Raw genomic sequence first — 12610 nt, 5'->3', positions numbered from 1 at the left:
CACAGTCGATGCAGGAAGATGTTCGCAGTGCAGTCCCGCGAACGTCCACCATGAAGAAGACGCAGTAGCCGATCTCGATCCGCCGGAGTGGAAGAAGACGATCACTACTACAAAAAAAATTTTAGGAGACATTTTGTTTTGGGCCACCAAGGCGGCCCGCCTCGGTTAACCTGGGCTGGGCTGCCAGCCGGGCGACCGTTACGGATAATTCTTTAACCGTGGCGGTCACTGTAAGCAAACCGCCACGGTTAATCTTACGTTAACCGTGACGGTTGTCGTAAGTAAACCGCCTGTATTAACCGTGGCGGTTGCTTTAGGGAAACCACCTCGGTTAATCTTTTAACCATGGCGGGCCGCTTAAGCGAACCGTCACGGTTAATGCATTAACCGTGGCGGTTTCTTTAAATTGTCCGCCACAGTTAAGGCTGTGCCTATAAAAGCAACAGCACGACCCCTTCTTCCCCGTGGCTCCTTCTTCATTTATTAGGGTTTTGACCTCAAACCCTAATATTTAATATCTTATAGGGGAAAACTTTTTGCCCCTTTATTTTGTGAAGGGGGGCATTGCTAGAGTGGGGATTCTTACTCTCTAACTCTCATTTTCTCCCCTTTGTATTATTTAGGTGGTTTGCTAGATCTAGATCTAGATCCAAATGGAGGAGAGAAATAAAACTATATTTAGGGCTACTCACATGTTTTCATATATCTTTATTTGTTTTCCTCCCTTTGTGTGTGCAAGGTGTCTCGATGCAAGGCTTCAGGCTCCGGAGGCTTCCTCTTCCGATCTCTGTGCGCGTAGAGGTCCGGGGCAGAGATGGACAGGGAGCAATTCGACAAGAGAGAAAGAAGACTGACTGATTGTGTTGTCTCGCAAGTAAGGAAAGAGTGTCTGCATATGAAATATATAGGCCCCAGGAGGAAACGTCTGGTTAGCAATTAATTGCTTGCACAACGGTCAGATCCCGTTTTCCTCCCTTTCCTCATTTATCACGCGTGTGCCACGTCACGTCTGGTCCTCATGTGTCATGTCACGCACGTCTCGACTCATCTCGACCTCGACAGGCGGCGGCGGCGCGCGTGTGTGGCACCCCTTTTCCCTCCCTCAACTTCTCTATAGGAGCTAACAAAGGCCACCTAGTTAAGTTGAGTTAACACATGGTCAATCATCAATCCGGTACTAAACCATTTTCATTATAGCATTAATTATGGACCCTTAAATTAATCATCAAATATAATTATGGGCTAAAGGCCTATTATATTCAACAGGTCTTTGGTATACTCTTACATTTTAGAAGTCGTTCTATGTCCTTTTATCCATCCTTTGTACTATACTTTGTTTTTTTTAGATAAATCAGATGTGAAACACTCCTTTATGAGTTTTCATAAGAAAAATAAGCTAATAAGGGTAACGGGCTCTACTAAATTTTTTGCCTAGCAAAAAGAGGATTTGGTTCCAGCATTGCCCAATTAGGTAGTAGCTCGTTTTGCAAACTGGCTAAGCTGGTGACTCTTAACCTGGCTAAACTGCAAACAAGACCGGTTTTTTTTTGACATTTCAAAACCGGTTGGACTCCAACTCTGGTTTTGAATGTGTTTTTGCATCGGGAGTTGTTTCCTATTAGAATAAAACAATCACTTCTCTTTATAAACGAGAAGATCATAACAAATAGAGAAATCCCTGTTAAGACAAAATAAACAATAGGTAGAAAACTTCCATACCGACCCCTTCAAGATAAATGAACCCTAAATTATTGTAATCTCGAATTTGTTTGGGAGGAAGTGCAATGTTTAGGTCCAATGGCCAACTGCTATTTGTTGGTTATTTTTAGAGCTACTCACTGGACGGCTAATGGTCTATCCTACAGAAAGATAAAAAATAGACCTGCACTGGAAACGAGCATGTAAAATGTTGGAGATTACCGTGTGTTGACTGGCCTCCTTTTCTTTGTTTTGATTTTTGTGAGGTCGTTTAGTAAAAGATTGTACTGCAATAATGGATTGATTGAGTGCAAAATTCTTGGAGTTCTCGAAATAAATCTTCTTTTTCAAATAAAATGTTACCTACCGAAGACACCTGCAATATTAGCATACCATAATTGGATAGAAAGCACGTGATATTACAGGTATATTATGTTAGCAAATAGAGAAAACGCGTAGAGATAAATATAATACAACCAAACTCCTAATGTCTACAGGGCTCATCAGGTTTGGTATACGTGATCAGTACGGGTTAATGCACTGCTCTGCCGAGTGTTGGTAGCTAAGAAGAAAATTTGCCTTGTCCAGAGACGTAAATAAGACTCAACCCAGACACGGTGCACACGCTGTGACGCTGGACCTAATTTACAAGAGCTAAGAAAAAACAGAAAAGGAAAGAGAAACAGGTGATTATCACCTGTATGCTTGTCTTATCAGCCGTATATTTTTTACCAGTCAATAGTATTTTTTTCTCACGATAAATCAGCGAACAGTATTTTCAGTCATAACTTTTCTAACCGGCGAAAATACTCGAAAGAAAGGTGATTGGACACCACTGGCCGGCTAGGTGGCCGCATTTTCATTCCGAGATGCGTCCTCGTTGTTACATTACACCCACCGAGAGAAAGAGTGTACACCAAAAAAAGGACAGGCTTGAGTGGTAGAGAACAGATTACAGATAGCCGGATAGGGAGAGGGAGTCAGATAGAGATAGAGGTGGTGGCGAGGGTGGGCCCTGTTGTCCGCGGCCACGGGTTCAGTAACGCGATGGGCAGCGCAGGGGATGGCAGTCATCTCCTCTATTTAAGCAGCCCCCTCCCTTCACTCGCTCATCACTCACCAAGAACCCAGAGAGCAGCAGCATCAGCTCATTCTATTCGTTTCCTCCTCAATTTGAGTTGCGTCCCCACACCTATATCTGTATCTTCATCGTCGTAGAGAAAGCGCAGGTCAAGAGGTTCCCCAAGCTAGCTGCGATCATGATCTCCCCCGACACCATCCGCACGGCCATCGGCGTCATCGGTGAGTAGTGACCACGGGACTGCTTAATTCGTACCTGCATGAACACGCATATATACGCAGAGCGTCAGCTGCAACACGCAGCTAGCAAAGAAGGCCTGGAGCCTGGTTGTTGCCGTTGGTAGATGGCACTAGCCGGTCATGTGGGTTGTCGGGCTCTTTTCATGCTCCATCCCAGCTTCCTCCTGCCTGCCTGCACGCGCACACCGTCCTTTACCTCCCATCATCCTCTTTTTTCCATTGGTTTTTATTTTGCCAAGCTTTAAACATGTCTATAATTCCAGATGTCCTCCTCACATCAAAGCTCTTATTAGATCCCTGTCAATTGCGAGCCTTAGCTTATTCCGCCGGCTTCCTGGAGCTCTAAGCATTTTGTTTCTCATGCTTGATCAAAAATTATCCCGATTCAATTGCAGATTTCTTGTGACAAGGTTATATATTCACCACCGGGTCTCTTTGTTTTGTGTACTATGTTGCAGGCAATGGGACGGCACTTGTGCTCTTCCTCTCCCCAGTGTAAGAATCAATTCATCCATTTGTGTCTCAATACAATTACGAAACTAATCTAAAAAGTCAGCAAGAATCGTAGCACTACTATATAGTAGTATATGCATCCATTCTGAAATATGCTAAAAAAATATAGATATTGTATTCCGAAACATAAAACTTGTCAATAAACACTGGCGAGTAGCCGAGTACACAGATACATACAATTCATTCTAGGTATGCATGGCACGGCGTGCGTGTTAATTTATACATGCGAAACACACTAATACCTATACGTGCATGTGACGTACAGGCCTACGTTCATCCGCATCTGGAAGAAAGGGTCAGTGGAGCAGTACTCGCCGATCCCATACGTGGCGACGCTGCTCAATTGCATGATGTGGGTGCTGTATGGCCTGCCGGCGGTGCACCCGCACAGTATGCTGGTGATCACCATCAACGGCACTGGCATGGCTATCCAGCTCACCTACGTCACGCTCTTCCTCCTCTTCTCCGCTGGTGCGGTGCGTCGCAAGGTTGTCCTCCTGCTCGCCGCTGAGGTGGCCTTCGTCGGCGCCGTTGCCGCGCTGGTGCTCAGCCTGGCGCACACGCATGACCGCAGGTCTATGGTGGTCGGCATCCTCTGCGTCCTCTTCGGCACGGGCATGTACGCCGCCCCGCTCTCCGTCATGGTATGTAACTCATCACGGTCACGGCTAGTCGTAGTATACAAGTTGTACTGTCGGCGGCTTTATTTGTCGGCATCAAGGCATTTTTATGTAACTACATACTACTGCTGCCATACTTTGATGGAGAATAAGAAAAGGAGGGGCATACTTTGTTGGAGAATAAGAAAAGGAGGACTAGCTTTTATTTGATTAACTTTGTTGGTGAATATATATATATATATATAATGCATGTGCAGAAACGATTGCCGTTTTTCCTTCACCATAACAGGGAAGTTTTCTTAAAAAATTTTCGTTTTCTTCATGTTAATTAATGTTTTTTCTTCTGTGTGTGTGTGTTTTAATTTTTCTTCTTGTGCCATCAGAAAATGGTGATCCAGACAAAGAGCGTGGAGTACATGCCCCTTTTCCTGTCGCTAGCTTCCCTCGTCAATGGCATCTGCTGGACTGCTTACGCACTCATCCGCTTCGACCTCTACATCACCGTAAGCTACTGTATTCAACATGTTATACTGTATATATACTCAACAACGTACTGATCGATGATACTAGTAGAAGAGACGGACTAATATAAGACTACGCTTATATAAACAGGACGTACCAATCAATACTCAGCGATCATGCAACTTGAATTAAAAATTTTGCTGCGTAAACTAAACGATAGTTTAAGGTTGTGAAGCGACTTCTTAGGCCTTGTTTAGTTCCTATCAAAAAACATTTGTTTGGACATATGCATCAAGCATTAAATATAAATATAAAAAGATTAATTGCACAGTTTATATGTATTTTACAAGATCATTTTAATCCTAGTTAGTTCATAATTAAACAATAATTATTATAATGGACCATGGTACACAAAAAAATTTATTTTATGAGAACTAAACAAGGCCTTACTAGATGCTAAAAGTTTTTGAAATTTGATACTGTAGCACATTTATTTATATTTAATAATTATTGTCCAACCATAGACTAACTAGACTTAAAAGATTCGTCTCGCAAATTACAGACAAACTGCATTATTAGTTATTTTTTATCTTTATTTAATGCTCTATGCATACATCTAAAGATTCGATATGACGAGAACTTTTGTAAATTTTTGGAATTTTAGAGACATCTAAACAAGGCCTTATAGCTCATTGAAGTGGCTAACAAATACCTAACCAAAAGATGAGGTGACGTTCCAACTTTGACCTCATCTGACCAATCCCTGGTACGGCGAGTCATCATAAATGATCATGCCTAGTATAGTTGACGCGGCAACGGCATGGCCGACACGATTGACCAGGCGTGGACGGCGGTCCGCGTGCATGCGTGCACGCACCAGGACTGCTACCTAATCCTGGCTTGGCCTGGGTCCGTGTCCCAACTCCCAATCGTTGGTTGTTTCACGTCCCATGATCATAGTAAGCCAGATCGATCGAGTTGTCGTCCTTACAGTTCTTGTTGCTTGTCCCGATCAGAATTTTTCAGAAACCCAATGCTACTGACTAGTGCCATCTAGTAGGCAATCGAACAAACTATCTTTACTAGCTTGGATCTTTAATTAATGAAATTTGTGTACTGTCGTGCATGCAGATCCCCAACGGGCTAGGCGTGCTGTTCGCGGTGGCGCAGCTAGTGCTGTACGCCATCTACTACAAGTCCACGCAGGAGATCGTCGAGGCACGCAAGCGCAAGGCCGAGCAGGTTGCCATGACCGAGGTGGTCATCGACGGCGGCAAGACAAACAACCACGCCAGCGGCTACTGACGAAGACGATGATCCAGTGATGACACCAATGCTTAAGGAAGCGCGCGGCAAATTAATTAATTATAAGTCGCCGCTGGGCTTTATGCTATTTTGTGATTCTATCGACGTGTCCTTCCTCATGCCAAAGAAAGGGCGACAGAGGTCTGTCGTTATATGTTGTTGCCAAAGAACACGCGCAGCTGGGCTGAGTCACTGCCTTGATTAGCTCCAAAAGTTAGAGGTGGAGGGTTTTAGCTAATTCCACCTTCCAAGGCGGTAACGTTTTTTGTTTCTTTTGGCTAGGATTTTTCTATAATTGAGCAATTGGTGCTACATATTATTGATGTTGGTGTCTAAATCAAATATACTAAAATGTTTATTAAAATTCTTTCCATTTCATTGCACAAAACCATGTTGACGGATGACGGTTTCTGTGGGTAGATTATATTAAGGCCATCAATGGTGGATGGATCGAGGCATCACGTTCGACCGTGAGCTTTTTCTTTGTGTTCTGTTATATGTGCCGACTCTCTATAGTTAAGCTACAAATGGTTCGTGTCCTCTCGTTGATCGGAACTGTGCTTGCGTACCTGGAAGGCTGGAACTGCCAGCTGGGCCTGCTGCTTCAATCATTCGCCAAGTCAGGCTATATGATGCTAGCAATGTGCTGTTTGAATATAAACAAGTTTTATGACTGCCACATTACAACCAGCAATAAATGAAATTGCAGCGATGATAAAAATAGATAAATACCACTCACAAGGTCCTGTTTGGCACATCTCTACATTACTAGTGAAGTTTATTTTGTTTAGCTCCACAAGCAGATTTGTTGTGGAGCTAGATGAGAACTACTTTGGTAAATTTTTTTGTATGAAACCTATCGGGGTTCCACATCCTGGTGATCCATCTGTGATGCCAAAGCCCAAGAAGGAACATCGGCCTAGGACTCCCAGGTCCGCCTGGTAGGCCCAGAGTGGGCTGCAAGTCTTGCAAAGTGAAGCAGATGTCCCAAGAGGATAAGTAGTGAGGTCTAAGTAAGAGTGTGTAAGCAATAACTATTCCAACTCTGAACTTAACTCAAACACATCTACTCCCGTTCCCTGTGAAAATCTGCAAGCGTACGGATACCGATGTAGTCTTCACCCGAGAGTATTCTCGAGTATCGATTTTCACGGAGAACGTGAAGTGTACTAGAAGAATTAAGAACATCCAAGGGAAGATTAATTATAGGGTGGATAGGGATTTTAGGATTTTCTAAACAGTTCAATTTAATCAAAGGCTAACTCTATTTTACTTACTTCGGAGCAATAGTACCTTTTCAACACTCGTAAAGATTAGGAAGGAGGTCATCGGGGGAAGGCTGCCATAAAGCTCTTCCAAACACCAACCCTAACGTAGTGGATTACAAAGGCCTAACAGAGCTATCACCTCTAGGGCTACCACAACTATCTGGAGGACTGGGCGCAAACTCAGGTAAATCTAAATCTAGACGCCACATCTACACTAGCGCTTACTACTCTAATTATACCCAGGATAACTAGAGCACTCAATACGAGCCGAGATCTAGTAAATATAATAAGGCAAGAATAACTAAATAAAATACTTAGAAATAAATGATGAAGAACCAAGAGATTGCTCAAGCCAAACCAGATGATGCAAAAGTACAATGTCGAGGAAGATCCGACAGGTCCGGCTCCTTCTCAGCTTTCTCCTCTCCTCTCTCCCTCTTCTCTAGATTACAACTAGATGAACTAGATGATGAACTAGACAACATCAAATAGATGAACTAGAACTAGAATTAGAAGAACTAGATCTAGAAGATCTAAAGGGACCTCTACTTCTCTACTTGATGAAACCCTAATTTCTACTCTAGATGTAGCCAATGAAGGAGATGCCTCCGAGAGGTGTCTACCTCTGCTTATATAGTCCGGTGGGAAGCACGATAGCCCTCAGATCAAACCGAGCTAAACAGGTGGTCAAGATTAATCCTCAAGGTGGGTGGAGGCAGGATCCGCGAGACTCTCCCTGGATGATCAAGGGGGAGGGGCAGCCACCCCTATGGCTTGGCGCCCGCCTAGGCTCAATGCCAGGTGGGCCCTAGCTTTGGGGTGCTACCTTCCCGACTATTCTAGATTGTTCTTTGATTACCGGCGTGGTCTTCTCTCTATGTAAATCTGACATGTGGGCCTCTTTTGGTTAATTTCCGATAACCCCTTGCAGAAACAGACTTTCACCAAAACTCGTGGAACTCATTAGATTTAAACCCTACAACTATGCTTTGTGGTTCATATCATATCATAGCAAGCAATAGTTGATGGATAAAAATGAGCATTAGTCACCGTCAACAAATTACCTCAAGCTTACCCTTTGCTAGTCTCTTAGCAAAGCCGATCTCAATAATGGATCAGCAGTTGCTACAATGCTTTCACGCCTCAAAAGTAAACATGTGTTCATATAATGATTCACCTTGGTTTGTATTTAACTATTGTGACTTTAAAACTTACCCGTATTGCCTTCAACCATGGAGGTTTTGGCCTTCACTTAGGACTTAAGTAGTTGAAAGGCAGAACAATCAAGTCAAGCAGTGCATCTCAAGTTTTTTTATCAACCTTTATTCTGGAGTTTTTGTATGTTTTCAAAATAAACTCAAAGATTCCTTTATATGATCTTTTCTAGTCTCTCATATGTGGTATTTGTGGATCCTTACCAAGGCAATGATGGTATTTTGCCTTCTCTCTTTCACTTAGAATATGTGGTCTTTTTAGAATAAGACAGAGTAGCATCATGCCGCCTCTCTATAACCCCATAACTAATATGCTTATATGGAGCTGAGGATAATTCAAGGATGTAGCATACTCACCTTGCATGTGTTGCTTAGTCAAAACCGGGATCCTTAGAGGGGAGACCATACCCTTAGATCAAGATGTGAATGTGTGTGGAAATATTTTGTGGCTAACCTAATTCTACTTTGCTCGTGGATAAACTGCCTCCAACTTAAGAATTTATGAAGAACTTTGTTGTGGAGGTCTTGGGATATCTTCTTCCTCATTTCTTTAGTGACAATGATGAACTTCTAGGCATAGAGATCATAGACCCCTTTTTTCTTTATTTTTTTCTCTTTTTTACAAAGGATCTCCTACCTCTTACTTAGGATACAATGAACTTGGAGAAGAGATAAATCACAATCTTGGAGCATTTATTTGGAAACCTAACAATCTTTTTGGATCTTCTCCTAGTGTAGGAGATAGATTTTTGGGGTGGAAAGGCATGTTTTTGTGTACCGCTAGGGTAGGAGCAGCAGGATATATGTGGGTCTAAATTATCTTGATCTTGGGAGCATGACCATCCTCTCGACAAGGGTCTCATGTGTTGACCAAACTCAATACAAAGCAAGTAGCTTATGAGCTAGTTTTCCTTGTCTAGAAAGCATATATATGGCTGTGGTAGGAATTAAAGCTCTCGTCATAGAGGAACTCATCATGTATATTTTAAGTTTTCAAAAGATAAATCTCTAACTCTAGTGTCAATAGGAACAAGATGAACAACAGCTCAGACCTTTTTGTATCATATTTGTCAACCACGACTTAGATCAAGCATTCGTAGCCCACAAGTTTTAGGTTCAGAGTAAATCCTAGGTCAAACCAATCATTTCCAAAACTCGAGAATAGTTCGAGGTTGACAACTATATACTTGAAAGGAATTAAGATAGAGCAACTATTCATCATTTCCATGCATAGAGATTATCTCCAGTAATCATTTTATTTAAACAAAGAAGCAAACATTTATACTAGCACATACTATTATGAAATAACATAACATGGAACACATACTCGATAGAATAAGTGTGAATCTTCATCGCCTAATAATTTTTTTATTTTTGAATTTATTTATAAAAAGGAAACTTTAAGAGGTAATATACCTACCTAGATACAAGGGGGTGCCCTCCCTCAAGCTAAGTGTTGACGTAGTTGTTCGATCTTGCAATGTAGCATACTAGCAGTGGAGATGTACTTCCACTATAGGAGCATTGATTGATATTCATGACTAATAAGACAGTGCTCCAACAGTGGATAGAACATACACTAGCTTGTCAGTTCTTCTTATTCTTTCAAATTCTATGAAACTCAAATAGACAACAAAACTTGTGGAATGGATGATGCGTTAGTGGTTGGCCACTTAAGCCTTGGTTGTTAAAGCTTTTAAAATTGTCTATTGAGTTTCAGTAGGACCCTTTTGTACTTTTTTTCTATGATGCAAAACTTGTGGAAGCTTCTCTTGACCAGCTAGTTGTATTCATGAATGGCTTATCTCCACGATCTCTTTGTTCTCCTCATCTTGGCATTCTTGTCAGTCCTTGTGCTCCCTTCATTGTCTTGAGAGTTTCTCCATGATGGTATTTGTCTTGAAGGAGCCTAACGGAGATTTGTTCACCATCTTGCATAGAGTGAATGCTTTGATTGTAGATCTTGTTTGGTGGCACTCACCTTCTTGTTCCATGGAGTTTTACTAGCTGTGTCTCTCTTGTGTAAGTCATTATTCATATGTCTCCATTTTCTTCATGTGAGTTCATCTCAGGACTTTCCAGTTTGACTTTTGAAAGTTTTTCCTGCATGGGTTAGTCCAACAAAATATCCAACATCCACTATATTATACTATTGGATTAGAAATCAACCTAGACACCACATATAATTTGACTTAAGAGGGCATTTTAACCTAAGCACCATGCTTAATTTAAAGGCCTTTAAAAGCAAGATCATCACTCCTAAACTAGGAGCCATGCTTCATTTAAGAGATATATGATAGTACTCCAAATCTAAACATATAGTATCGTTGACGGTAGATAAATACTCTTTTTAACCGTCAACATAGCATGAGAAAGGTTGAAAAACATAATATTATATAGCTATAGAGCTTATCACTAACAGAATTCCACAAGTTTTGGTATTTATCTATTTCTACAGGGGGTTATCAGAATAAGAACAAAAGGAGGTCCACATGTCAGATTTACATAGAGAGAATACATGAAACGTTAACTCAGGAATACTCTAGAAGACATGGGAAGGCGACACTACAAAGTGTGCCCCCTAGCAGCTAGCCAGGGGCAGGCGCCCCTGACAGGTGGGGTGGCAGCCTGGCCACCTCCACCAATCAAGTGCAACCAAGCAGATCCTGCCTCCCCTGACTTTGAGGATTAATCTTAAGCGCATGTTTATGTTGGTTTGATCAAGGGCTGTGGTGATTCCTAGGGGGCTATAAATAAAGACCCTGACCCCCTTGGAGGAGAAGTTCATTATTCTCTTAGAAGATCAAGATAAGAAGAATTAGATAGAGAGGGGTCCCTGGAATGAATCTGTCTCTATAGCATTCTTAGGCCCCATCTAATATCTCTATAGTTCTTTAGCATAGTTACATAGGATTAGATGTAGAAGGAGTCAAGTTAATATTGGAGTCCGGATGAATCTTCAGTTCTTGGTAAACTCCGATTCTCTTTGTTATATTTATATTAGTTCTTGCTACTATGAATATGACTTTGATCTATTTGATTATATCGGAATTGACTTTATTCTATTTGCTTATGTTCTCAATTATATTGTTCTTAGTCTACTTTAATTATATGTTTAGCATAGTTAGAATTATGTTTATGCATAAGATCGTATAGCGCTTACTCATTAGGCCGATGGGTAAGTGATAGATATTGTGTAGGCGAGATGCCTAGACCATATTTATCAGGAGATTACCCTTTATAGTCTAAAGCTTGAGGTAGATTGCGGGAGTGACAGTCCTGTTGAGCCCTTTGTATTCCTTCTCCCGACTACAAGGATTGTAGAGAACCATTATTACAGGGAAGTGATTGCTCTGTCCATGATCTTTCTTGCTAATATCACTATGCCTAGATATAACCTTTTCTAGTGATGATGCTAGATGTACTTGCACTAATCAATGTATGCTTTGATAGTATAGTTAGTAATACTTAGGATTTATTCTTGTAGACTATCCTAATACCATGCTAGTGCTATAGACTTAGATTACTCTAATTTAGATTATTATCATGTTTATCTTATGGCTATGAATTCTTATTTATCCTCTGTCACTTATTATTCGTATTCATATATTTATCTTATGTGACACTTACCCTGCATGAGAGATAGATAAAGACATGGTTAAGGTCTCCATTGATTACATGCAGTGCTCATTGCTCATTATCCATTGCAAGTCCCTTCCTAGTGGTAAAAATATAAATAATGATACCTGGAATACTCCTAGTTAAAATGCTACATCAGTATTATCTGTGCACTTGCAGACCTTTATTTATTTATTTATTTATTTTATTCCTAGAAAAGCATATAGATTTAATACCAGCACTTCTACATCATGTTAGGGATGACAACCTAGCTTAAGTGATGTTAAGTAATTCTGATGCCCTTGCTAGGGATAGGTTTAAAAGTATATTTTAAGTAATTATGTTAAGAAGTGTCAACAAGCATTTTTGGTGTCGTTGCCGGGGAAGGTGAAAGCATCAAACGATAATGAGCATCACTCAATCCACTCATGGATTGAGCGCCATCCACCCATCTCACTCATGCAGCTTTACCCTTGTATTTTTGTCTATTTTAATCACACACAGGGTATGTATGAATAGGTTTGATCTCCAAGATAACTTTGTTGATAATCCAGAGACATTGATCAGGAAGACAAAGGCTAAGTTGAGAAGG

The 12610-nt window shown here is 41.2% G+C and overlaps 1 protein-coding gene across 1 annotated transcript; it reads left to right on the top strand.

Annotated features, from left to right (window-relative positions):
* On the top strand, nt 2789–6296 carry LOC8081671 (bidirectional sugar transporter SWEET4). Its single transcript, XM_002453723.2, has 5 exons — nt 2789–3000; nt 3477–3513; nt 3797–4175; nt 4535–4654; nt 5745–6296. The coding sequence occupies exons 1-5, from the start codon at nt 2958–2960 to the stop codon at nt 5916–5918; spliced, it is 753 nt and encodes a 250-aa protein (XP_002453768.1). The 5' UTR covers nt 2789–2957; the 3' UTR covers nt 5919–6296.

This window comes from Sorghum bicolor, chromosome 4 (assembly GCF_000003195.3).
Source record: "Sorghum bicolor cultivar BTx623 chromosome 4, Sorghum_bicolor_NCBIv3, whole genome shotgun sequence".
NCBI classification, from domain to species: domain Eukaryota; kingdom Viridiplantae; phylum Streptophyta; class Magnoliopsida; order Poales; family Poaceae; genus Sorghum; species Sorghum bicolor.
The sequence above is the reverse complement of the archived record's forward strand: the minus strand, read 5'-3'. Positions and strand labels throughout refer to the sequence as shown.

What these genes read in the sequence shown, in the direction of transcription:
- LOC8081671 (XM_002453723.2), top strand. Translation starts at nt 2,958, where the DNA reads ATGATCTCCCCCGACACCATCCGCACGGCCATCGGCGTCATCG. An exon ending in CCGCCCCGCTCTCCGTCATG is followed by an intron (nt 4,176 to 4,534) that starts GTATGTAACTCA and finishes TTGTGCCATCAG; the next exon opens with AAAATGGTGATCCAGACAAA. An exon ending in GCTTCGACCTCTACATCACC is followed by an intron (nt 4,655 to 5,744) that starts GTAAGCTACTGT and finishes TCGTGCATGCAG; the next exon opens with ATCCCCAACGGGCTAGGCGT.